General features: G+C 40.4%; 1 protein-coding gene across 2 annotated transcripts in view; it reads left to right on the top strand.

Annotated features, from left to right (window-relative positions):
• The window catches only part of SLC35E3 (solute carrier family 35 member E3), a 30,381-nt gene extending 13,820 nt beyond the window's left edge, over positions 1 to 16,561 (top strand). Inside the window, exon 4 of one of the 2 annotated variants that reach the window (XM_076007473.1) lies at positions 13,969 to 16,561. In XM_076007473.1, the coding sequence (XP_075863588.1) occupies positions 13,969 to 14,127 (159 nt within the window). In that variant the 3' untranslated portion in view covers positions 14,128 to 16,561. Of the gene's footprint in view, positions 1 to 1,345; positions 3,543 to 13,968 lie in introns of those variants that run through there. The other variant, XM_012782427.3, reaches the window with a different exon arrangement.
• Positions 16,562 to 26,719: the final 10,158 nt, after the last annotated feature.

Here is a 26,719-nt window from a genome sequence, read left to right on the forward strand (position 1 = left end):
TGGTTTTTGATCTGAGGAAAAACCTGGTGAATAGAGTTGTCACCAATTGAGGTAGGACATCCCAGAGAAGGTTTGGGGATGGGAGGAAGACCAGGTGCTCAGTTTTGGATAAGTCTGAGGGTTCAGGGGTGAGGTCTCAACTAGAGCTATTCCAGAGAACCCAGCAGTATGTAGATGTGGTTTAAAGTGGTGAGTCTGATTCAGATTACCAAGCAAACAAGTAGAAGAAAAGATGTCCAAAGACTGAGTCCGGGGTGACTTCCAGTGTTTGGAGTTCAGAGAAACAAGAGGGGCTGGGTGAAAAAGGTGGAGGAGCAGCAGTGAGGAGTGGGAGGAGGAGGGGAGTGATGTAGAATCCAGGTGAGGAGGGAGGGTGGAACAGCTGTGTTAGGTGCCACTGGCAGGGCCGGTACGGGAGGCTGGTAGCCAATGAGGGGCATCAGTGAGGTGGAGGGCACTGGTGGTTTGATGAGAAAATTCTGGGGTGGGAGGGTTCGGGAGTGAGGGCAACAGCCAGCCTGGGACAGAGTGAGAACTGGAGAGAGGAGTTGGGAATACCATGTATAGACTGTTGTTTTGTTTTTAATTTATAAAAGGGTTTAATTTAAAAACTCATGAAGAGTTTCTTTAAAATTGCCTTCCCTCTAGTATAAGTATCTTTAAAAAATCATAAACTAAACATGATCTATGTTGGGGCTCCAACTCTACCACTTAATGGAGTGTGTTCTGGGGCAAGTTACTTAAACTCCCTGAGCCTCTACAGTTGTAAAATAGGAAGAGTGAGGCTGCAGTGAAGGTAAATGCGATGCTGAGATAAGATGGCATCATGTAAAGCGTCTCTCAAGGTGCTTGGCACGTAGTTGGTGCCTGGTGTTAAGCCCTCTCGCTTTCCAACCCTCTTCCCTCCTAAACTTGAGCGGACTGGATGTGTTTAAACTGAGTCAGCTCTCTGGTGCCTTACACATCTCATCTCATTTGCCAAAGAAAGTTGACTAGAACTGCCCCTATAAAACATAATCACAAACTGCTGAACAAAATATCTTCTCTGGACCTTGTTCTGGGTGTCTTTCCTTTTATATTGCAGACCTTTTCTTTTTGGAGAGATCAGCAGGAACAGATGAGGCAGTTTCGCATCCCTGACTAATGACTAACACCTACCTGAAGAATCTAGGATTGTCCCAGCACTTCACTGAAGTTGCTGTTCTTTACAGAGGGCAGGCTGCTGTTCAGTCTGTGTCTCCTGCAGTTCTTTGCAGCCACAGGGAGCCTTTGCTCTGTGTGTGTGTGTGTGTGTGTAAATATAACTATCTTGTTATTCCTTTTAATCCTTATCCAAAAACCTCAGCTATAACATGTTTGGACACTTCAAGTTCTGCATTACTTTATTTGGAGGATACGTTTTATTTAAGGATCCACTGTCCGTTAATCAGGGTCTTGGCATTCTATGTACATTATTTGGCATTCTCGCCTATACCCACTTTAAACTTAGTGAACAGGAAGGAAGCAAGAGCAAACTGGTACAACGTCCTTAATTCTGTTTTTGTGGAGAAGAGAATGTTGCCTCAAGAAGCTAAAAAGTGTTGTTACGTGTGCAAGTTATTTTCAAAAAAAATTATAGGGTGAAATTCATTGAATGATTTTCAAGAAGTAACACAAAGGAAATTTTATTCATAAAATGACTTTTTTAAGTCTTCTTTTTAAAAAAATATTAATTCTCTAAAACCAAATGGTTTATGCTTCTTTACAAAGATGATTGTATAAGTACATAGGATGGTTTGGTTATACCAAGCACATGAAAATTTAAGGTCTATGATAATGACAAAGGAATTATTGTTATTGTGCTACAAATGTATTGTGCTTCTCAGTGTTTACACTCTTCTAAGGAAGGACACATAGGACCTCTGTATTTGCTAGTAGATGGTTTCTCTATGTGAGATTTGTTATAATTTTGGTCAGACTGTTCAAGTCAATTTAAATCTAGCATTTTTATTTTAATTGGTTTAGTTTAACTTCCTGATTATAGAAATGAAATGTTATTTATAAAGTATAATAGAGAAGATGACCATAAGACCAAATCCATTTCTAAAAGCACTATTTTTCTAGCAGAAAGTTGATGTAAGAAGTTGTATACTATCCAGAAAAACTACAGTTTTTATGGGTCTTCTCTTGTTGTTTAGCTTTCAGTGAACTGTAGAACCTATGCAGAGTTAAAAAACAAAATGTTTTTTTTGCTCAAAAACCATGATGAAATGGCTCAAAGAAAAGATAAGAGATGGAATTGAACAGGTGTATTAGACTGCTTACTGTTTTCCTGGCCATTCTGAGCATTTCATATTGGTGATTTCTTAATACCACCTCCCTGCTACCAGTCCCTACCCCTGCATTTGAGGCATCCACGGAGCTTTCTAAACAGTAAGCAGAAACGTGGTGAAAAATACGAGGAAAGATTTGAAAGAGAAGTAGAAAAATAATTAACTAGTTCAGTGAGTTTTTACAGTTACCATTTCTAAAAATTGGGGTATTTAGAGGAAATACATGATTTCCAATTAAGGAAATATAGTGCCACATATTTAATTGCAAAATATATTTCTGCCTTCCACCTTTTTGACGATTGACTTATAAAAACAGTTCTTGATCATCTCATATAATACATTGAGAGATCATTCCTCCTGTAATACATAATACTTTTTCTAAATGTTACATAAACTTTAAGAGAGAAAACTCTTAAGTAAACAAAGAGCCACATATACAAAATACGCCTGTCAGTAAGATGGTAAATTTTATGTTATATGGTTTTTACCACAATAACACATACATGCACACCCTCTTTTGGGTTTTTTTAGGATTTTTTTTTCCTAGACTGTTAGGAATGAGAAGCCTCACTGAAACTCTATTTTGAAGAATTTCAACTTGTCAATCAGTCTGTTGTGTGATTAATGTATGTGGTTTCCTATTTTTGTTTTAAATATTCTTTGGTTCTTCTCGGTATATTTTCTTGTGCTAAGAAGTAACAAAGCAATTCGTTTTTGCCAGATAAACCTTGAGTATTATGTTTGTCTGAGAAACATTCTCTGTGTATGTTTAAATTAACATAATTATTTCTCAAAAGCCAGAAAAAAGTGTTTTAGCACCGTGAGGGTTATTTGACTTCCGTGCACTGAGAGCAGCTGAGTTGATTTGTGCCATGTACAAATTCTTAACTGTAAATAAAACTTGGGGAGGGAGTTGTAGAAAAATATGTCACTTCTAGGAATGCAGTAAGATGGCTGGAACAAGACAGGGTTAATGAATAAAATATGTATTGCTAGAAATAGAGTCGGATAAACGTTTTTTTGCCCTGAAGACAATCATCCCATTGCAAAGAAAATTCCTGGGGAAAAAATGTGCCTGGTGACCAGGACCAAGCACAGAGACAAACCAGATGCAGATGAAGAAAACATGCTGTCTTTTTGTTATCAATGTAACTGGACTTGTTTTTTATCCTGTGTTAAATGACTGAACTTCAGTTTTTACCTGTTAAAAATAAAGACAACCTCTTTTTACTTTTGTATTGTGTATTTGAGCCAATGGAAGAAGGGTAGTATCTGTGTGTGTATGCATGCTAATGCTGGCCTCTTCAGCTCCCAGAATTCCATCTCCCTTTTAAAATTAAAATAACATAGAGGAGAAATCTTTGTGAAATGAAGTAAGCTTTTTCCTGTTTCATTTTTAAAAATACTTTTTAAACGTTGGTATTATTAAACTGTTAATGTCTTCTCTTTTTAAAACTTTGTTTCAAAGAGCAGCATTAATCTAGCATTCGACATCCTATCCATCAATAAATAGCTATTAGGTGAATGAGTATGCAGAATGGCCAAAGGTTGAAAGTTTGATTGAAACAATGGAGTGCATTATTTTTTGATTCTGTTGAAAATAAAGAATGGAGGCCAGATTTATTAGATATTTTCTGTTGTGTATGTTTTCAAAATTAAGCTGGATTATACCTGCTAACATCAGGGACACTGATAATTTCATTCATTCAAGAAAGATTTATTGAGCATATACTATATACTAGGCACTGGATATAGACACAGTCCTATATCCCCTATGATGCTAAGGAACACATTTGTCTAGCAGAAAAGATAGGACTGATTAAACAGAGTGAGTTTATTGTTACAAATTCAGATAAAAATTGCTAAAGGGTTCTTTGCCAGCATGTAACAAAAGAATCTGCCCCAGGTTTGGCAATTGGGGATGGTTTCCATGAAGAAAAATTGAGCTGAAATCCGATGGATATACAGAAGGCACCTATGCAAAGGAAGGGTATTGCATTCTGGAAAAGAGGGTACAGCACATACAAAAGCCCACTGGTTGGAGAAATGATGACTTTAAAGAACTGCAAAAAGGATGGAGTCTAGAGACTAAATTTGGGGGTGGGGAGACACGGTGTGACATGAGCCTAGAAAGGTAGGCAGGCCTGCACGCTATGCTGGGCATCTTTAGTAAGAGTAAGGTGGAGTGTTGCGAGCACTGTCACAGTCAACCCCTTTGTTTTGAAATTAATGGAGGAGAACCAGAGCCATGCCAGGAGACCAGTTGGGAGACAACTGCAGTGAGAGATGGTGGCAGCTTACAAACGTAGTGGGTGAGGCAAATGGAGATACTCAAGACAATTTAGTAGATGGAATGAGCAGAACTAGAGATGGAATAGAAATGGAAGGCATGGGAAGGGGTGAGGTAAAGAATCACACTTAGGGATCTGATTTGCACAGCTTGATGGAGAACATTGCCATTCTCTGAGTGGAAATGCAAGAAGACTGGGTTAGGAGTGAGATGAGGCGGAGGAAGATTATGGGTACATACAAGGCCATCTTGCTATTGAGACGTCCACTTGATGTTAAGTAATCAGCTATAGAGGTCTAGAACTCAGGAATTTTTTGTTGGCGTGGAGATAAAACTTGGGAGTTATTGCAGTATGCTTGATTAGGATAAAAACAGACCAAGATAAGCTTGCTGAAGAAGATAGCATGAAATAAAAAGTCTACACCTGAACCTCAAGGAACTCTAGCATGTAATAATAGAGAATGACAATTTTGAAAAAGGAAACCAAGAAGGAACAAAGAGACGGGAGGAAAACCGGGACAATAATAGAATAGGAGAGAGTGGTCAAGTATGACACTACTGCTGAGAAGTCAAGTTAGACATGGACAGAAAAATAAGCAATGGATTTATTGAGAAAGATGTTGACTTAGGCTGTTTCAGCAGAGAGGCAAAAAAGAGGTTAGAGTGAGCTGACAAGTCAGTGAGAAGTAAGGACATGGAGTCCAAGACTGTAGACAATTCTGTTGCATTGAACTATGACATGACCTGGGGCTTTTTTGTCTGAGTCAAAAGATTTTTATAGTATTTTATTGTTACAGAATTAAAATTGTAGAATCCCAAAGAGCTTTGTACTCCTGGAAGAAATGCATATACTTTTGTAAGAGGGATGATTTTTGCTCTGAAAAGGAGTTTTGTTTTTACTACAAAGTATAAGATCATTCCTGAATATATTCTTGAAATATGAGTTGCTATTTAGCCACATTAACTTTTGCCAAGTGCCATTATACTCTAAAAAATGATTTCTTATAGAAAAAATTAGCTGGGCACGGTGGCATGTGCCTGTAGTCCCAGCTACTCAGGAGGCTGAGGCAGAAGGATCGCTTGAGCCCAGGAGTTTGAGGTTGCTGTGAGCTAGGCTGACGCCACGGCACTCTAGCTCTGGCAACAAAGTGAGACTCTGTCTCAAAAAAATAAATAAAATAAAAAATGATTTTATAAGCCCATTAAGGGATGATCAGTTATGCATTTTCGTTTTCTATTTCTGCAAAGGAAGGAAGGAAAGGCAGGCAAAGTGAAGGCGGCCAGTCTCAGTCTGGGAGCTACTGAGGCACAGTGGAACCATCTAGCCTGGACATTAGGGTCATGACCTCCAGTCCAGACTGCCATTTACTAGGATATCCTTTAGTAAGCCTTTGGGCATGTTGCCTGAATTTTCTCAGTTTCTTCATTTATAAAATAAGGGCTTCAATCCAGATGATTTCCAAGGGACCATCCAGTTCCAAAATCCCCTGATTCTGCTTTTTCAGTTTAACGTTATAATTTCTCATTTACTTATATTAAGAGCAAATCTGAACAACTGAATCTGAAAGAGTTTGTTTAACCCTTATAAGATCTGTTTTCTTATTCATGTGCACTTCTTTACTCATAGAGCCTGTTTTTGGAAAGTATATGCAAAATATTAAATAGGATTTATTTTCATATTACTTTATATTGGAACACATGATTTCTTTTGATTTATCAAAGCTGCTTTATACTTCATATGAAGTCATTAGGAGGTGAATTATTGCCTATTCAATGATTTATCAGCATTTGGGGAATTGTTTTCATTACACTGTTTTTGATTTGGAAAACAGCATGTCACCCAAACCTCAATAACAATATTTTTTTTTTACTAAAAATATCTCATAAATACTATGTATGCCACAAGAATGAGCATGCATAGTTATTTAACCAGCGAGGACTATGCACTTCTAAATTTTTAATGTTTTTAGTTATCCAAAAGAGATTATTTTTCCTTTTGAAATCAAATGATCTGTATCAACCGTATGTCTTCATTTTCCCTTTCCTGTTTGTCTTACTCTCCCCCCAAGAAGTCAGTTTCCTGTTTTCTCGGGTTAAAATTAGTCAGATCCTTGTGGCAGGCGCTGTGTCCTGCAGTGAAGGTAGCAAGAGGAGGCCCCTGAAATAGCCCAAGAAGCAGGCCATAGAGGTGGGCGAGGAAGATTCGGCCTTCAAGGAGAAACAAAAGGAGGAGCTAAAAGTGAACACCCTGCACCGCCCCCCCACCACAGGTGAAATTTAGAAATTTGGCAAAAAATAAGCTGTTCCTTGTGCCTGAGGCGATGGCAACCCTTGATTCCATTCCTCTTTAAGCATCTGGATGCCCTGCCCTAACATCTTTTGCCACCTATAGCTAGAATGAAGTGTTGTCTTGGAGTCTGTTGTACAAAAAAAAAAAAAAAGGGAAAAAAACATTAGAGCCTACAGCAGTTTGGTGCAGGAGAGGGGTGGGTGGGCCTTAATCCAGCAGGTAGAGGGCTCAAAAGCAATCTCCTATTGAGATCTGGAATCTCCAAAACTAAGATTTCCTATAGGAATGATCAGACTCTCCAAGTCTTTCTCTGCCTGGAGTTTAAAAGCAAGACTAACCTTTTGAGGACCGGAGTTCTTAGGGAATGATGGGGTGACTCACTGACCATATTTGTTAGAATCAAAATGTTTTACACAATTTAACAAAAAATTTTATGAAAAAAAAAAGACAAAAATGCCGTAAGACCCAATTGGTTTCCTAACCAAATACCCATTCCTATTCTTTTTATTTTATTTTTATTATTTTTATTTCAGCATATTATGGGGTACAAATGTTAAGGTTATGTATATTGCCCATGCCCCCCTCCCACCCGCCCGACACCCGATAAATGTTATTCCTATATGTCCACTTAAGTGTTGATCCGTTAATACCAATTTGCTGGTGAATATATGTGATGCTTGTTTTTCCATTCTCGAGATACATCACTTAGTAGAATGAGTTCCAGCTCTATCTAGGAATATACAAGAGGTGCTATATCACCATTGTTTCTTAAAGCTGAATAGTACTCCATGGTATACATATACCACATTTTATTAATCCACTCATGTATTGATGGACACCTGGGTTGTTTCCACACCTTTGCTATTGTGAACTGTGCTGCTATAAGCATTTGAGTGCAGGTGTCCCATTTGTATGTCATTTGATCTTTTGGGTAGATGCCCAGTAGTGGAAATGCTGGATCAAATGGTAGATCTACTTGTACCGCTTTGAGGCATCTCCATATTGCTTTCCACAGAGGTTGAACCAGTTTGCAGTCCCAACAGCAGTGTAGGAGTGTTCCTCTCTCTCTGCATCCATGCCAACATTTATTGTTTGGGGACTTTTTGATAAAGGCCATTCTTACTGGAGATAAGTGATATCTCATTGCAGTTTTGATTTGCATTTCCCTGATGATGAGAGATATTGAGCATTTTTTCATATGTTTGTTGGCCTTTATTCTGACTTCTTTTGAAAAATTTCTGTTCATGTCCTTTTGTCCACTTTTTGATAGGGTTGATTTTTTTCTTGCTGATTTTCCTGAGTTCTAAATAGATTCTAGTTATCAGCCCTTTATTGGATGTGTAGCTTGTGAAAATTTTCTCCCATTCTGTGGGTTGTCTGTTTGCTCTCTGGACAGTTTCTTTGGCTGTGCAGAAGCTTTTAATTTGATCAGGTCCCATTTATTTATTTTTGTTGCTAAAGTGATTGCCTTTGGGGTCTTCATAAATTCTTTGCCTAGGCCAATGTCTAGAAGAGTATTTCCAACATTTTCCTCTAGGATTCTAATAGTTTCACACCTAATGTTCAAGTCTGTTACCCAGCATGAGTTGATTTTTGTGAGAGGTGAAAGGTGTGGGTCCTGTTTCAGTCTTCTGCATGTGGCTATCCATTTTTCCCAGCACTATTTATTGAATAAGGATTCTTTTCCCCAGTGTATGTTTTTGTCTGCTTTGTCGAAGATTAGTTGGCTACATGAGGATGGTTTTATATCTGGGTTCTCTGTTCTGTTCCACTGGCCAATGTCCCTATTCTTTGTTCACCTCTACTCTAGTGGCTAGAAATGCTTAATTTTCTGTTTACCTTGCTGCCTAGTAGTTAGGGGGTGGTCATATGACATCTCACCAGTGAAACAGAAGTCTGCTGAGGATTTCTGGGGTTTCCTGATGATAGGGATGGATGTAACTGGTACTGCCTATTACTACCACCTCTGCTTCGAATGTAGCTGTGGGTGTCTAAAATTGCACTAATCAGATAGGGCCGTAAAAGAGAGGTGAAGAGAACCAGATCTGAAAAGTTTTGAGCTGTTAAAACAATGCTAATTAGATGCTTTAGATCTCCAGGCTTTTTGTTTTCGGTGAAAAGTAAACCCCTGTCTGGTTTAGCCACTTTTAATTATTAGCTGCAAGCATGCCACTGAGCATTTTGGGTAAAAAGGAGCAAGAATGGAGGACTTGCTCTGTCTGTCAGACTTTAGAACCCAGAAGCAAGAACTAAGTGTAACTGGTTGTCTTAGTCCATTTCTGTTGCTTATAACAGAATACCTGAAACTGGGTAATTTGTAAAGAAAAGGAACTTATTTCTTACAGTTATGGAGGCTGAGAAGTTCAAGGTGGAGGGGCTGCATCTGGTCAGAGACTTGGGACATCTGCAGAGTCCCAAAGAGGTGCAGGACATCACATGGTCAGGGGCTGAGCATGCTAGCCTCTTATAAGGCCACCAATCCCATTCTCATGATAACCCATGAATCCATGAAAGGATTAATCCGATTATGAGGGCAGAGCCCTCATGACCCAGCCACCTCTTAAATGCCCCACCTCTGAATACTGCCACACTGGGGATTAAATTTGAACATGAATTTTGGAGAAGACAATATTCAAACCATAGCACTGGTTAAAAACAAAAATAGACTGGTAGGGTAGCCTGACCCCTGCCATCCTTCCATTCCATAGAGCACCAAGCCCCAGGGAGTGGGGTGCGTGGGGGAGAGGGAATGATCTGGTGCAAATGGACTTACAGATGGATTCCAAACCTGAAGCTGTTGTTGGCCTGGAGAGAACGAACCAGTTCCAACCGGGGGCAAACTTTCCAACCCAATGGCAGGTGGCCTACTTTGCCCATCCTCCTTGTGCTCCCTGGCTTTGGTCAGTTACCCAATACACCCTTTGCCCCAGCCTTGCACCCCGTCGTGCCCAGTAGCTCCCCTAGTTCTGCTTCAGGTTGAGTTGGTAGATCAAGAAAGCACAATCACCAATGATCGCAAGGTCATGTTAAAGTGTTGGAACTGGGCATCAGTATGAAGTTCTGCAGATATTCAATAAGAGGATCTAGGAAAACTCACTCTGATAATATTCTAGGACTTTAATAAAACCACAGGAGGAGAGAGCTGCACCAGGGGGCCTCCCAGTGTACATAACACACTGGGACTATGGACATGGATGAGAACTCTATGCTGGGAGGAAATGTCTGTGTATTGTCATGGAGTGACTGAATGGAGCACTCTTCAGCCAAACACAGGACCAGGCTTCTGAAATGATAAAGGCTGCCATGAGGGTGTCCAGGCTTGCACTCAAGCAGCACTTCTTACAGGGAGGTCATGCCTATGAATCTCTCAGATCTCCAGGAAGCTCAATGCCATTCTGAAACTTGGAATTTGCCAAGGAAGCTATGAGCTTCCCTCTCTATATTCCCCATCTCCCCACCTCCCCACCCCACTGCACTGTGTAGCTTCAGAGAATGACAAGCCCTGCCATCATGGGGTTTTTGAATGTCATCATGTTTATTTCCATTCTAACCCAACCTTGGCCTCACCGTCTTCCTGGCGTGAAGATGCAGAGCCCAAGTGGGGCAGTCTGAATTTCCCCACCCTAAGGTGTCAGGGAATCAGAGGAAGTTACTGTGCGCATCTAGAAACTATTAGAAATGGAGTTCACTCAAAAAATGACCACCACAGAATTTATGAACTACTCCTGGACTGTACAATTAATGAAAGTCCCCTAGACCAGTACCGCTCAAGTGCTGCTCCATGACCAGTTTGTTACCCATTGAAACAAGGTAGGTACAGAAATCCATAGTAAATGTTGAGAAGCTTTTATAATATTTTGACAGTGCTGTCACAGCCAAGCATGTGGTTTTATATTTTATGAAAGTATTGCTCTGCAATGGATTGAAAGCAAAAAAACTGGTCCTTCTCCATAAATAGTATGAGAAGGAAGGACCGCCTCCACCCATGCGGGGAGAATAGGAAGGAGATGGCTGGAGTTTGGGCCACAAGGTGAGCTGAGGAGGAGTGGCTTGGTGGTTGACTCAATCTGGCTCTCTTGGTTGCTTGGCTTAAAGCAGGTCTCCTGTTAGGTAGCGGCTTTGAATTTCCAGACCTCCCTGCCCCTCCAGGGCCTTGGAGTTTAGCGGAAGGACAAGAAGAGTGGGTGGGACACCAAGATTGGGCATCTCACATACAACTCATTAATCCAGCAGCCTCCATACTTTTCCTTCATCCCTGCGAACTGTCCTCACACCGCCAGGGTGCTCAGCAGCCTACGTGGGTGGCCTTGCCATGTCACCCTCTGCCCCAAACCCTGCAAGGGTCCCCTGCTGTTATTCAAAAGGCCAGGTCCTCACAATGACCCCAGGGCCATGTAGTGCATTCTCTGTCCCCTCTCTGCCCTCACCTCCTCTCACCTGTCCCTCCCCCTGGGCTCTACCTGGCTTCCTGCTGTCCCTGAGGGTCCAGGCAAGCCCCATCTTCCAGCTCTGCCTGGAAGCTCTCCCCCAAACCCCAGTTTGGCTGACTTTTATTTCTAGTCTTTCCTCAACACCTCACATTTCCAATGAGGCTCATCTCGATCTTTTTTGTTACTGCAGCCTACCTCACCCTCACCCCAGCATGCTGGGTCTCCTCACCCTGCCCTGCTTTTTCTTTTTGCCATAGAACTTGTAAACTACCACTTTAATTTTCTTATACATTTATTTACTGTCTCCCTCATCAGAAACTTCACGAGAGTAGAGATCTATTTTATGCTTTGACGTACCTAAAGTCAGGCACTTAGATACTGGACAGATGAATGGATGAATGTTCCTACAGCAGTTTTTACTAATTCCCTTGAAGAATCCCCCGAACCTTGCTGTTACTAAAGTAAGGAAGGAAAGCAGAGGAGGAGGAATACAGGAGCTATCATTAAAATGCAAGGCTGAATTACCCACCAAAATCTGCAAGAACTTCTTGTTCCCTGGTATCATCCTCCCAATCTCCCTGTCTTCCGTTCCTTTGGGATGGGCCAGAACACACAGGTGACAAACAAAGGATCAGAACTCATCTGCTGAAAAACTTCTGGATTGCACACAGGCAAAATGGGAGAGGTGTGGTGGAGTGGATCTCTTTCTCCACTTTTTGATTATACATTTGTGTAGGGAGTTCCTGGCTTTTCTCCATCAGAGCAGGAGTCTGGTGAACAAAGCAGCACCAGATTCTCCCTTTCATTTCCTTCAATAGAAAGTTATAGGCATGGTGGCTCACACCTGTAATCCTAACACTTTGGGAGGCCAAGGCGGGAGGACTGCTTGAGCCTAGGAGTTCGAGACCACCGTGGGCAACACAGCAAGACCCCATCTCTAGGAAAAAAAATTAAAAATTAGCCAGATGTGGTGGTGTGCACCTGTAGTCCCAGCTACTCGGGAGTCTGAGGCAGGAGGATCGCTTAAGCCCAGGAGTTCAAGGTTGCTGTGAGCTATAATCAGACCACTATATTCCAGCTTGGGTGACAGAGCAAGACTCCATCTCAAAAAAAAAAAAAAAAAAAAATTGGAAAGGAGGAATAAAGCAAAGAAAAGTTAAGCAATATACACAAAATAAGATGGCATAATTACCTTCAAATATATCAGTAATCATAACTTTATATATATGAAATTCATATTAAAGTAATCTATTTAAAGACAAAGACTTCAGAGAGATAAAATCTGACTATCTACTTTTGATAAGAGAAACTTTCCTCAAAAGAGAGAGAAAGAAAAGAAAGGAAATCTAGGGTAGTAATATTAATAGCAGACAAATTGGAACTTAAGGCAAAAAGTATTGATAGGATAAAGAGAAATAATTTTTAAAAAAGGGCAGTCCACTAAGAACATAAAGCAACCACAAACAGCATAGCAAAAATAATAAAATTAAAAGGAACACTGAGATTTTAAACATCTCTATCAGAAGTTGATAGAACAAGCAGCCTGGAAGTTAGTAAACTTGTCTAATAGGTTATCTGCAGCCAATAATCACAGAACACTCATTCTTTTCAAGTACCTGTGGAATGTTTATAACAGTAAAGGTTAACATATTATAAATAATTGGTAGATGCATTTTTTTTGTTTTATTTTTCTATTTTTTGAGACCAGGTCTTGCTACGTGGCCCAGGCTGGAGTGCAGTTACTATTCACAGGTGTGATTATAGGGCATTACAGCCTTGGGTTCCTGGGCTGAAGCAATCCTCCTGCCTCAGCCTCCTGAGTGGCACCACGCCCAGCTATCATCAGTATGTTTTTTTGTTTGTTTTGTTTTTGAGTCAGAGTCTCTCTGTCGCCAGGCTGGAATGCAGTGGCTCATTGCAACCTCAAAGTCCTGGGCTGAAGCGATCCTCTTGCCTCAGACTCTCATGTAGCTGGGACTTCAGGAGTCTGCCGCTATGTTTGGCTAAATTTTTTTTCTATTTTTAGTAGAGACAGGGTCTCACTCTTCCTCTGGCTGGACTCGAACTCCTGACCTCAAGCGATCCTCCCGTCTTGGCATCTGAAAATGCTAGGATTACAGGCTGTGAGCCACTGCGCCACACTGTCAGCACGTTTTTAAGTGAAGAAGTTTTTGTTTTCTGTGCATTTATTTAAATAAAAACATTTATTTAAACCATCTTTAAGATAATTAATGCTGAGAATGTACTAGACTATTGAGCGATTAGATTTCAAAACACTGTTAGTAGTAGTAGTGAACCAGATGATCTTGTGGCTTCAAGGAGGCTTCTGAACTCACTATAACTGAGAGTGGAAGTATGGTAATAGGACTGGACTATCTAACTCAAGGTATGCGAACCAGAAAGGATGGAAACGTGGTTTGAGAAGGAGCAAAGCTTAGGAGGAGGGAATTGATGAAGCCATTTGCAAAACTTCACAGGAAAGCTAAATAAATGAATGGATACATAAATAAATGTGATTACTAAGTAAATATGGGTTGCTGCTAAGCATAGAGGGAGGGACCACGAGGGACATTTTGGGTCACTTCTCTGGCCGCAATTTCTGATTTTTCTTTTTAAGTATAACTTCTATTTTATTTTTTTCCAAAGGATAGTTTTTCTTCAGTCTTCAAGGACTCAGCTTCTTGCGTGGGCTTTGGTGGAGGTCGAGGGGCGGCACTCGCAAGTCTAAAAAAGGTCTTTGCGGGCTTTTCAAGAGCGATTCCTGACTACCTCGCTGTGAATGGTGCAACTCACCCGGTAACGTAGCTTCACCTACAGCTCGGGAAGCACACAGGTGACGCTCGCTTCAGAAATGGTGCTGGGTGGCTGCAACCTCCACTGTGCTCCAAATGACAAACTTCTCAATAGCTTTGTCCTTTGGCAGGTGTCTGGGCAGTTCCTGCAGAGCACAGGCTGCACGTGGCTGTGGCCCTTTTTGGCAGGACCGTTGTTCCTTCTTTTCTTTGTCATCTTGGAAGCAAGGATGTAAAAGAGCTCTAATCTCTAATATTATTCCTAATGCAGGACACATCTAGCTATCCTAGATCAGTTACTCTTTTTTATTTAAATGTGTTCTAAAATTTTGTTTTAAGATCTTAGCACATAATTTCTAAAGACATGCTGTTTTTAAAAAGATTTAAAAAATTCTGCATGTTCTTTTCTTAAAATTTTTTTCAGGATATTATGGGGGTACACACATTTTGGTTACATGAAATGCATTTGCCCTGCCCAAGCCAGGGCTACAAGCCTTACTTCTTTCGTAACTAATTTGACGAATTTTTCTCCATTGCACCTAAGGCTGAAGGAATGTAGTTTACTGCCCTCCAGCCTATGAAAAGAGTCTTGTCTTCTCGAACGTCTACGTTTCAGACACAGCATTGATTCAGAAGGTACAGACGCTAACAAAAAATACATCCACAGTCATAACAGCAGGGGAGAAAGTGGGAAAGCCTTGTTTGCACTGTGGTTACTGTACATGTCTTTGGGGAAGAAAAAATCAAATTGAGTTCATTAACAGCATTATTTTTTAAAATATAAGATTTGTGATTGTGATATAAATTTAAATCACTTTGGGAATGAATCCAACAATGTATGTGACACAGATGAAAAATTAATCATTCTCATTATAAATTTGACAAGGTATTAGTAATTAGATATATCTGTGATATTGCCACTTGCCAATTAATTCTGAATGTTCTCAGGACTCTATGAAAGGAGAAAGGCAAGATCCTTTATTAGTGCAAGTAGAGTGACATTTTGCTGAATAAAACCTTTATAGCTAGAGATCTAACAAGATTGTTTCTACATTTTGGCTTATAGCCCACAACTACTCTGTTTTGCTAATAATAAACAATAATGCTGTGCAGAGATGTTTCTTTAATTAATTTGTTTCCTGAAGTTGTTTCCTTTTGGCCTTTTCCCTCTGAGCCCCAATCTTTGAATTTTAGCAAACTGTGATTCTGACCACAACTGTTTCTTTATTCTTAAGTAGCTCCGTGAGAGCAGAAAACTTGTCTGGTCCTGTGGGTCAAACAGTGTCGGACACATTTTAGACGTCGTCTTTATCATCTCCAAGCTGATAATTCCCAAATCCACGTTTTTAGTTCTGTGCTCTTGCTCATAGTTTATCCTTGTTCTTTCAAGTAAAAACGTTGTCCTATGATAAAAAGGACAGCTTGCAATTCAATCACAAGAGAGCTTTTCCTTGAGATAATGTTCCTACTTCGATGTGCAGCAGAAGGGCTTATGCAGGCCTCCAGTCATACAGAATACTAAAGAGATGTGCACTCAAGGGTGAGGATTAAATAAAATTAATAACTTTGACTACTTCTTCAAGATCATTCTTAAATAAATGTTAAGCGAAACTGGCTTTTTTTTTTAAGCTGTTGAGCACATAGAGGGGAAATATACAATGTCTGCTAGTACAGCTGGTGCCATGGCTTGAGTCACACTAAGGTAACGACAATTTTACCCACCATCAGTGCAAAAGTCAACAAAGTGAAAAAAGCAAATAAAGTCTTAGTATTATTATTATGAAAAGAGTTTTGACCTCACATGACCTTCTCAGGAGGTCTGTGGACTACACTTTGGGAACAGCTGCCTTAGCTTTAAAAGAAGTAACATGTTATAGAATTTTAAGAAGACAACATTTAATAAATAGAGCAGTAAACAAGATGATTTCAGAGCATGATCAATTCTGTGAAAAGAATAAACAAAGGGAATATGATGGACAGCAACTAGGGGCTCATGGAGGGGGGACTGCTTTTGAAAGGGCCACCCTGAGGAGCTGAGGAGGTAACATCTAAGCCAAAGAAAGCCCAAGGATGAAAGGTGGTCTGCCATGCACAGAGCTGGGAAGAAGTTTCTGGAAAGATGATGCAGCAAGGAAAAAAAGCACTGAGGTAGGAAAGAAGGGCAGTCAGGCTGTTGCAGTATATTTATGGCCCTTTTAAAACTCCTTCAAGGGGAATTCCAGGTTATTAGCATTAAAAATGCTAAAAGTATATGTATTAACTCTTTTAATCCTTGCAACAACCTTGTTATTATTCCCATTTTACAGATGAGGAAACTGGTCTCTGAGCTAGAACACCAAGGCAGTTCGGCCACAGAATCTATACTCATAATCTTTAAAGCCTCTTTGGAGGAAAATCGTGTAATAGATTAAAACTTCCTTATTAGTGTATATAAAAGCATGTGTGTGTGTGTGTGTGCATGTGTGTGTGTGTGTGTGTGTGTGTGTGTGATATCTTATTTATCCCTCTTTGCTTTGCGTCTGCAGGACCAGAAGCTATTAAAGCCACTCTGACATGTTATATACATCTATCATTTGAGGGAAGGAACAGTAGTACAAAGGAGTTTCTATGAATAATTCCCCTAAAGATTATCTCTTTCAACTTGCACAGTCACCGATGCATTGATTCTTTTTGAAGGTCTGTCTTACTCTAATTGAGTTATAAACAAAGAGCAATGAATAGTCCATTCTGTGACATGTTCCCTTTTTCAGTAGGTCTTGAGTGACTTTTCTAACTTCCATGATGGCCCAATGAGGAAGTTACAAAGGTTTAATGCTCTGTTGTCGCTCAATGTACACAGACAGGCAGGAAGGTGGTAATTCCCAGTCTAGGAGCAAACTCACCTGAGACCCCAGTGGTGAAGGGGACCTAACTGTCAGCTTTGGTAGGAAAGAGCAGCTTTAAGGGCATTAAGACCACCCACCATGTCACATTCTAAGATGTGTGTGCTGATCCAGCACCTTCTCTTTAATGTTATTATTGTGGAGTCTTCACCTCTTTGCTTTTTCCCAGCCCACTCCTACCCAGCCCAATCCACAGGTGCCAGGTAAAGGGTGACATTTAGCTCAAAAGGTGGCTATCAGTTGAGGCCAGGCTTACTCCTTGGTTGCAGGTATTCTGTCATCTGTAGTTCAACAGAACTGCAAACTGCAAACTTAGAATTGCTTTCTAAGAGACTAAACCCAAGAGACTAACCCCAATCCAGATTTAGCCACCTGCACAGTCCAAATAATAGACTGTGGCTTCTGCTCACCAAGGAGCCCTGCTTTGAGCTTCTGGAAATTATATGGTTAAATCAAGACAAGGACATTTGCCCTTCCTCTCCTGACAATAAAGACGATACTGCATTTGCTTGATCAATATTCTACCGCTGACTTTTGTAATACTAGACTATAAGCTCCACCAGGGCAGGGTCTCGTCTGCTGCTGTTCACCTTTGCAGCCCCAGCACTGGCACAATGCCTGGCATATGGCATATGTTCAGTGATTACCTGTTGAATGAATGAATGAGTATATGAGTGATTTAACTGGACACATGAAAATAGACATATCAAGGCTGGGTGCGGTGGCTCATGCCTGCAATCCTAGCACTCTGGGAGCCTGAGGCTGGAGGATCGCTCAAGGTCAGCAGTTTGAAACCAGCTTGAGCAAGAGCAAGATGCTGTCTCTACTATAAACAGAAAGAAATTAATTGGCCAACTAAAAATATATAGAAAAAATTAGCTGGACATAGTGGCACATACCTGTAGTCCCAGCTAGTTGGGAGGCTGAGGCAGGAGGATCGCTTGAACCCAGGAGTTTGAGGTTGCTGTGAGCTAGGCTGACACCATGGCACTCTAGTCCCGGCAACAGAGTTAGACTCTGTCAAAGGAAAGGAAAGGGAAGGGGGAGGGGGAGGAGGAGGGAGAGGGGGAGGGGAGGGAGAAAGAAAATAGACATATAGGTATAATGAAAAACTTATTTATCCATTTGGTCTTTTATTCACTATTCCACAAATATTTATTGAGCACTGACTATGTTGGGCACTCCACTAGATGCTAGGAATACCAAATACATGGGTGAAGTAATCTAACCAAGGAGACTTTCTCAACTAATCAGATTCGAAGAAACGGTCCTTTATTCAGTTGGTAGCATGAGTTAAGTAAGAGTCCCCAGCATGCAGCACGCTGTACCATACCCAGAAAAGTGGGAAGAGATGGAAGACAGTTCCTTTTCATCATAGAGCTCTCAAATTAAAGGCAAAGAGCATAGCCAAATATTAAAATGTTATGCAATGACACATATATGAACAAACAAATTAACATACCACAGTACCAAAATGCTGCATCTCTTTGAGTAATTAAGTGATCGTTACTCATGGTGTTTCTGTCAGAGTTTTCATCAGCCTGATAAGTCTCTCTTTTAAGAACCCAGTTTTTTCCTCATCCCCATTTGCAATTATATATTTATTTGCTGCTTGTATTTCTCCTTCACTACATTGCAAGCTCCAATAAAGGCAGGGACTATGCATATTTTGAATAGGCTATATTTCTAATGCCTTGTACCATGCTGATAAATATTTGTTAAATATATGAATTGCTGGGCCTGGTGGTGCTCACCTCTAGTCCCAGCTACTTGGGAGGCTGAGGTAGGAGGATCATTTGAACACAGGAGTTTGAGGCTGTATGTGCTGTGGTCACATCTGTGAATAGCCACTATACTCCAGCCTGGGCAATATAGTGAAACACTGTCTCTAAAAATGAATGAATGAATGAAGGATGGATCATAGGCAAATTCCTGCTTAAAATATTTTGAAAACTGAGAGAATTGTAGTGGTGAATCAAGAAACTAACTGATGGTGTATTTCTGACATGATTGGTCGCATAGGATTTATCTTTCCATACTGAGCTAAATGACCGTTTTCATTTTTGCTGGCAAAGTTCTGGTCTAGAATCTGGTTTACTTTACTTTTCGTTCTGTCTTAAGCTTATTTATTTAATTTTAACTGTGGTTAAAGATCCTAGTTAACTTTTAACAATAGTCTACAATTTACTTTTTTAAATTACTCTGTTATTTTTTTATTTTTATTTTTTTGAGACAGAATCTCACTCTGTTGCCTGGGCTAGAGTGTTGTGGCATCAGCCTAGCTCACAGCAACCTCAAACTCCTGGGTTCAAGCGATCCTCCTGCCTCAGCCTCTAGAGTAGCTGGGACTACAGGCATGTGCCACCATGCCCAGCTAATTTTTTCTATATATTTTTAGCTGGCCAATTAATTTCTTTCTATTTTTAGTAGAGATGGGGTCTCACTCTTGCACAGGCTGGTTTCGAACTCCTGACCTTGAGTGATCCGCTCGCCTTGGCCTCCCAGAGAGCTAGGATTATAGGCATGAGCCACTGCGCTCAGCCACTCTGTTAATTTTTAGTCATATTTTTATGTGATATATTTGGATTTATGTCTTTAAATAGCTTAAAAGTGACAAGGACACTATTAAGTAAGATAATGAGAGATAAGAAACATTTAGCTTTATTTTTAAAGTGGGTGACTGCCTCTAAGCTTGGAAAAAAACAACAGTCAGACTGTGTCATTTTCTGGTCGTTAGGTGGAGCCATTGCTACCATAGGGTTCCTAAATTTTCAGTCATTTAATAATCAAAGCCTCTTGTAAATAAATATTTAACATTACATTTTAGTTCAGTGAGTTCCTTTAAATTGGAAGGATCCTGAGAGAAAAAACAAATATGTAGTCAATTATTACACATTTTAACACTCTAGTAAGCAGAAATGCTGCTTATTAGAATTTGAGTTCGTTTTCAGATTTTTCCAAGAGGTTTGAAGGGCTCTACTGTGTTTAACAACACAAGGACCAGTTTAACAACCAAGGACTAGGGAGGGAGCTGTTTAGAAGGAAGGAATGACTAAAGTCTGAAGGTCAGAGCACTAAAATCCTGGTGACATAGCAAGTTGCAACACATGGGTTTTTTGCCTTTAAAAAACAAAAAACATTCTGTGCTAATTTCTCATTTTTGGCCCCAGTAATCACTAGACTCTTGCTTGCTCTTTCATTTCTTCTTCTAATGATAAAGGAAACTGCAGTTGCTCGACTTTTAAACTGAAAACACTGGACAGCTACACAACATGGACAAGCACAGAGCTCTTCTGTAGTGGCAGCTGTCTGGGCCCGTGGCTGCCCCATTATTTTCCTTTCTCACTTTTGTTCTTTTCATCTTCATTTCCTATCACATTCATTTTCTTCCCTAACCTTTCCACCACCCTCTTTTCCTTCCATCACACCCCTACATTAAGCCCACAAGTTGAAGCACTGATAAACGTTTCTGCTTCAACTCAGGACTATCAATACAAAACACAAGACCCCAGGGGTCATTGAAATATAATGTAAAGCAAACTTCTTTTCTATAAATGTAATATACAGGTCTTTCCAACTGATTAAAAATGATCCTACATGAAAATTAAATGAATTTTTTAGCATGTAAAACTGGCAAACATTTTGTTTTAATTTTAATACAGACCTATAAAACCACACCTTTTAAAATTTATTCTAGCAAAGGGTGTGGGAAAATGAGTATCCTCTCACACCCATCGTGAGGCTATAAATTGCACAGCCACCAAAATACTTATGTGCTTTGCCCCAGAAAATCCACTTGTAGGACTTTATACCAAGGAAGTAATGATGTACACAAGGATTTTGTACATGCAAGTTTATCAAAGCATTATTGATAATAGCAAAAAATTGGAAAGCACCTAACTGTCTAACAGTTAGGTGTTGTTAGTCCACCAGTCTGTGTGGTTCCCCAGACTTCTGGAAAGGCCTGGGGTTTTTAACCTTATACTTGTCACCTGAACCTCAGCTGGATGAGTGAGACTGTGGAGGTCCATGGACATCTACAGTTAATAATTGCTAGTCTTCTCTCATTTCTAAGTTCAGACAGTTTGATTTCCTCATCTTTTTCAACATGCTGCTTAGAACTTCTAACTGCAACTCCTTCCATCCTCCACTGTGGTTAAATACAAAAACTGTGCTCTTATTATTATTATTATTATTATTATTGTATTCCCCAGAGCTTAGCATCACAGTTAATAAGCATTTAGCACATTTTTATTGAGTGAGTGAGTGAATAAATGAGTGAGATGTTTGCATCTACCTAAAAGGAAGAGGCTAAAGCACAAAATATGATTTAAAGAGTTTACTGGAGCCAAAGTAAAGACAAGCGCCAGAAGACTCAGACCCAAGTAACCTTGCATATGAGCTCAGTTTGATCTTTGATACAAGCAGGTTTTTAAAGGCTAAACAAGGGAGACAGGAAGTGGGCTGTTACAAAGTCCTTTGTCAGGAATTCTCATTGGTTTACAAATAACATTGATTAGTGATTGGCTATACATTGTTCAGCTATAGGGTATGGGTTATAGTGGGTAGTGTGACATTGTTAGGTTAATTTATTGCTACTTGTGGCAATAGCAAGCAGTTTCAAGAGATGAATACATAGCTCAAAGAGGGCAGTAGGATGTGATTGCTGTGTCATTTTAATTAATGTCTCTCTGGGCCTGATAATTTAAAAGGACTTGCATTCCTCAGATAAAAGTTCTTTTCTTTTCTAATTTGCAGTCTGCCTTGAATGTGATTTACTCTACTTCAAGCTGTCAGCCCATATCCCTCTGTGGAAAGAAATCATTTACATAGTAATACTATAAGGAAGAAAATGATTCATATCATTTAAATGTTAACCTAACAAAACAACAGTCCACCCATTTGGCCACCCATTTGTTCAACAAATGTACTGAGTACCTTCTATTACCAGGCATGAAAGCCCTGGAGATAGAACCATGGAATTAGAACCCAACCCTCCCCTCCTCTCCCCTCCCCTCCCCTCCCTCTCTCTCTCTCTTTCTTTTTTTTTTGAGACAGAGTCTTACTCTGTTGCCCAGGCTAGAGTGCTGTGGTGTCACCCTAGCTCAAAGCAACTTCAAACTCCTGAGCTCAACTGATCCTTTTGTCTCAGCCTCCCGAGTAGCTGAGACTACAGGCATGTGTCTAGCTAATTTTTTCTATATATTTTTAGTTGTCCAGCTAATTTCTTTCTATTTTTACTAGAGACGGGGTCTTGCTTTTGCTTAGGCCAGTCTCAAACTCATGACCTCCACCAATCCTCCCACCTTGGCCTCCCAGAGTGCTAGGATCACAGGCGTGAGCCAGCAGGCCTGGCCCAGAATATCAGTTTCTTAATTCAGAAAGGTGCACATACCTGAACTATCCATTTCCCCTCTATGGGCATCCCGTCCTTTTTATTAAGGTACCTGTAAAACTACATAGGTTAGCAGGAAATGTTTTTAGGGGGCATATAATCAGTGGTAAGGGAGCAGACTAATGTAGGAAGCTATTTCTTTCAAGCCATGGAAAGGCCTGGAAGTGTTTATATATTTCTCTAGTGAGTTGGTTATTCCCATGCCAGACGATCATGATCAAATTCTTATTATTTAATTCCCCCTCCCCTTTTTTTTTGAGACAGAGTCCACTCTGTTGCCTGGGCTAGAGTGCCATGGTGTCAGTCTAGCTCACAGCTCACAGCAACCTCAAACTCCTGGGCTCCAGCAATCCTGCCTCAGCCTCCCAAGTAGCTGGGACTGCAGGCATGCGCCATCATGCCTGGCTAATTATATATGTGTATATATATATATAATTTTATATGTATATATTATATATACATATAATATATACATATAAAATTATATATATATAGTTATCCGGCTAATTTCTTCCTATTTTTTTTTTAGTAGAGACAGGGTCCTGCTCTTGCTCAGGCTGGTCTCAAACTCCTGAGCCCAAATGATGCTCCCACCTCAGCCTCCCAGAATGCTAGGATTACAGGCGTGAGCCACCACACCCAGCCTTAATTCCCATTTTTGTATACTTCCTGTATGTCTTGTGGTTTGAATGTCCCTCCAAAACTCATGTTCATACTTAATCCCCAATGTGGCAGTATTGAGAGGTAGGACCTTTAAGAGGCGATTGGGTCACGAGGACTCTACCCTCATGAATGGATTAATCTATTCATGAATTAATGAGTTAATGAGTTAGTGGGCTATGAGTTGTCATGGGAGGGGAACTGGTGGCTTTATAGGAAGAGGAAGAGGGACCAGAGCTGCACGTTAGCACACTCAGTGTCCTTGTCTATGCCCCTCTTTTGCCTCAAGAGTCTTCAGAGTCCTTGACCTCAGACTTCCCAGCCTCCATAACTGTAAGAAATAAATTCCTTTCTTTATAAATAACCCAGTTTCAGGTATTTTGTCATAAGCAACAGAAAATGGACTAAGACAAAACAGAATCCCCTTTTACTGTATATTATTCCAGACAACCTCTACAATATAATAACTAATGTACACTTTTCATTTTACAGGCAGATCCTGCTCATTTAGGTAAGTCTGTCGAAAGAAAGCTAAAGTGTTTTTAATGCTTAGGTCCTCAGGTTGCCTCTGGGATGATGAGGGACAGGGATTTGAGTAGGGTTTAAAGGAGTTTTGTCCTTATGTGTATCCTTTTTTTAACAAGGAGAATTTGTGTATTACTTCTTTAAATTCTATTTTAAAAAAATTAAATCTTTTTCTGGTCAATAACTGATATATATGAAATATGTATACTCCCTTTAAATAGACAGGAATGCTGCATTATCTATATATTAATGATACATATTTTTTACCTATACAAATATATATATAGAGAGAGACAGAATAATTTGAAATCAAGAAATATTTTCCTCCTCATTAGTATAGTGGTGAGTATCCCCGCCTGTCACGTGAGAGACCAGGGTTCAATTCCCCATTAAAAAAAGAAAAAATTTTAAAGAAATTAAAAGTTAACATTTTTTTCAAATTTAAAAAAAAAATATTTTCCTTTTGTACCAGAAATGAAAATAAAGCCCCAAAATCTAAGCAGTGAGCAGGTGCTAAAGCCAAGGGGCTCACAGCTAGTGAAACAGGATCAGACTTTATGTCTGGGGCCCGGGCTTCAGGCCCAGGCTGCAGCGTCAGAGGCTGGCAGAAGGTGGAGGAGGAGGTGGGTGTGGGGCACCAGGCTGGAAAGCCGTGATTGTGAGCAGCGCTGAGGGAAGAATACAAGGCCAGGGCCCCCGCCCTCCATACTAGAATACCAACTTAGAGAGAAAAACAGGGATGAGGGAAATCTAAAAGAAAGACTAAACATTTCTATTTAAAAGAGACTGGACACTGCCTAATTGACTGATTAAATAATCAGATCCAACCATTTAAATGACAGCCTCAGGAATACTCATAGGCAAATTAAAAGTGCTATTTTTCTCTATCTGCCTGCCTGAGCTGGTGTGAGTTAAATGCGCAACCCCTACTTCTTATATAACAATCAGTTATAATATTGTTTATACAGCCACCTATGATCACAACCAACGATAGCTGATAAGGCAGCTATCATCCTCAGCTAAGCATGAACTGCAAGGTGGGTCATTTGTCCTGCTTAAGCCTAACTTTCTGCTGTTTATTTTGGTTCTACGGAACAGATTGACCCCAAATGTCTGACATAATTTATGTAAGTGACAGCGTTAGCTTAGAATAAAGAGAAAAAGACTATCATGGCATTTTAAAGAAAGCAGATGCTACAGTGACCTAAGTTGGGGGACTGACAGACGTTAGCTGGCAGTCTTCTAGGTCTAGCCACTGTAGAAAAAAAATTAAAGATCCATTTGCCTACATAGCAACTCCTTATCAGGGAGGAGGCACAGTGACTTTTTAACCACTTTGACGATCAACAGCCCAGACATCTGGAGCCAGTCATAGGGGTTAGAGAGTTCCAGACACCTCAGCAACCAGCAATAGTGTAAAATGGGGTGGTCAGGCAGAGATTGCTGGCAAGAATTCTCTGACTCCTTCAAGGCACCCACTGAGCATGAGAACAACCTCTCCAGCTTGCCTTGGGAAGGAAGACTTTAATGCTACTAAGGACTGCTCTACAGCCCTGCAAGGCGGTACTACTTTTGTGAGATTTTAATTTGAAGACCATGCCAACCTGTCATTCAAAGACACCCATCCCTGCCTAAGCTGTCAGATGTGCCAGTTTCTGAGTTGTGCCATGATTGTTAATGCAATACAAAATCATATCAATCATGATTCTCCGTGGTAAGTAGCAGAAACCAGTAAGTATTACTTTGCTAGGGCTGCTCCAACAAAGTACCACAAACTGGGGGGCTCAGAACAACAGAATTTATTGTTCAGAGTTCTGGAGGACAGGTCTGAAATTAAAGTGTTGACAGAGCCATGGTTTCTCTGAAGGTAGTAGGGATGGATCTGTTTCAGGTCTTTCTTCCTAGCTTGTGGTGTTCCTTGGATTTGTGGAACGTGATTCCAATCCCTTTATGCTGTTCTCCTAGTGTGTGTGTCGGTACCCAAATTTCCCCTTTTATAAGGTTACCAGTCATATTGGATTAGGGGCCCACCCTACTCCAGTATGACTTCATCATAACTAATTGCATCTGCAACAACCAAAATAAGGTCACATTCTGATATACTGGGGGTTAGGACTTCAACATAAGAACTTTAAGGGATACAGTTTAACTCATAATGCACCTTGTGTGATTTAGGGGGAAAAATCCATTAAAAGGATATTGGTTCAAAGAACCATTGGAAAGGCTGAGGAAGCAACTTGAAAAGTGGGCAGGTACAGGGGAGCTGGGTGAAGCCAGGACCATGGCTAAAATCATGTCACAAACCAGCCTAGTGAGGATATCCTGATCTCCGCAGGACACTGGGCACCATAGTTTGCACTGTCCTGGAATCTCTGAGTTGCTATGCTGCAACTCCCAACTGCCTTCAGACACCCAATTCAAGAATGGATTTACCAACATCTTGGCTCTTATATCACCAGTTCCTAATTTTAAGTCTAGGTAACAAGCCCATGTCCTAGCTGCAAGGCAGGCCGGGAAAGCAAGTACAGTATTGTGTCACTCAACAACACAGACACATTCTAAGAAATATATCATTAGGCGATTTCATTGCTGTCAACACCATGGACTGTACTTACACAAAACTAGAGGAGGGTGAGAAGTGCTTTGGACTAAAACAGGATCCGCACCTTTCACCCTCCTCTTCAGACTGCTTTGGTGACTCAGCCCGGAAGGGGAAATGGTGCTGGCAGACAAATCTGTGCTCAGGCATGGTCACTGGGGTTTTTCGAGGAGTAGGTGGCACCAGTTGTGAGTAAATCATTATTTTAAATGTTATTTCACCATTATTCCATCACCTCTAAAGACAGCAGCACTTTTACCATCATTTTTAAAGGTGTGGTTTCATGAGCTGCAACCTAAGATGGTTCTGGCAGAGATTTCTATGTAGATGCCTAGCTAAGGGGACTTTTCCAACAAGTTGGTCCTTGAGCCTTTAAAATAACCATTCTTTAAAGAATTACCTCACCATGGATCACCATCACTTCACGAATGGTAGCCCCTTTACCATCCTTTCTAGAATCATTTTTTGGAGCTGTCCTTTGTGTGAGGTGGAAAGTGCGGGTCCTGTGTCAGTCCTTCTAGCTGACTATCCTCTGAGATGAGAA

This window comes from Microcebus murinus, chromosome 10 (assembly GCF_040939455.1).
Source record: "Microcebus murinus isolate Inina chromosome 10, M.murinus_Inina_mat1.0, whole genome shotgun sequence".
Taxonomy (NCBI): domain Eukaryota; kingdom Metazoa; phylum Chordata; class Mammalia; order Primates; family Cheirogaleidae; genus Microcebus; species Microcebus murinus.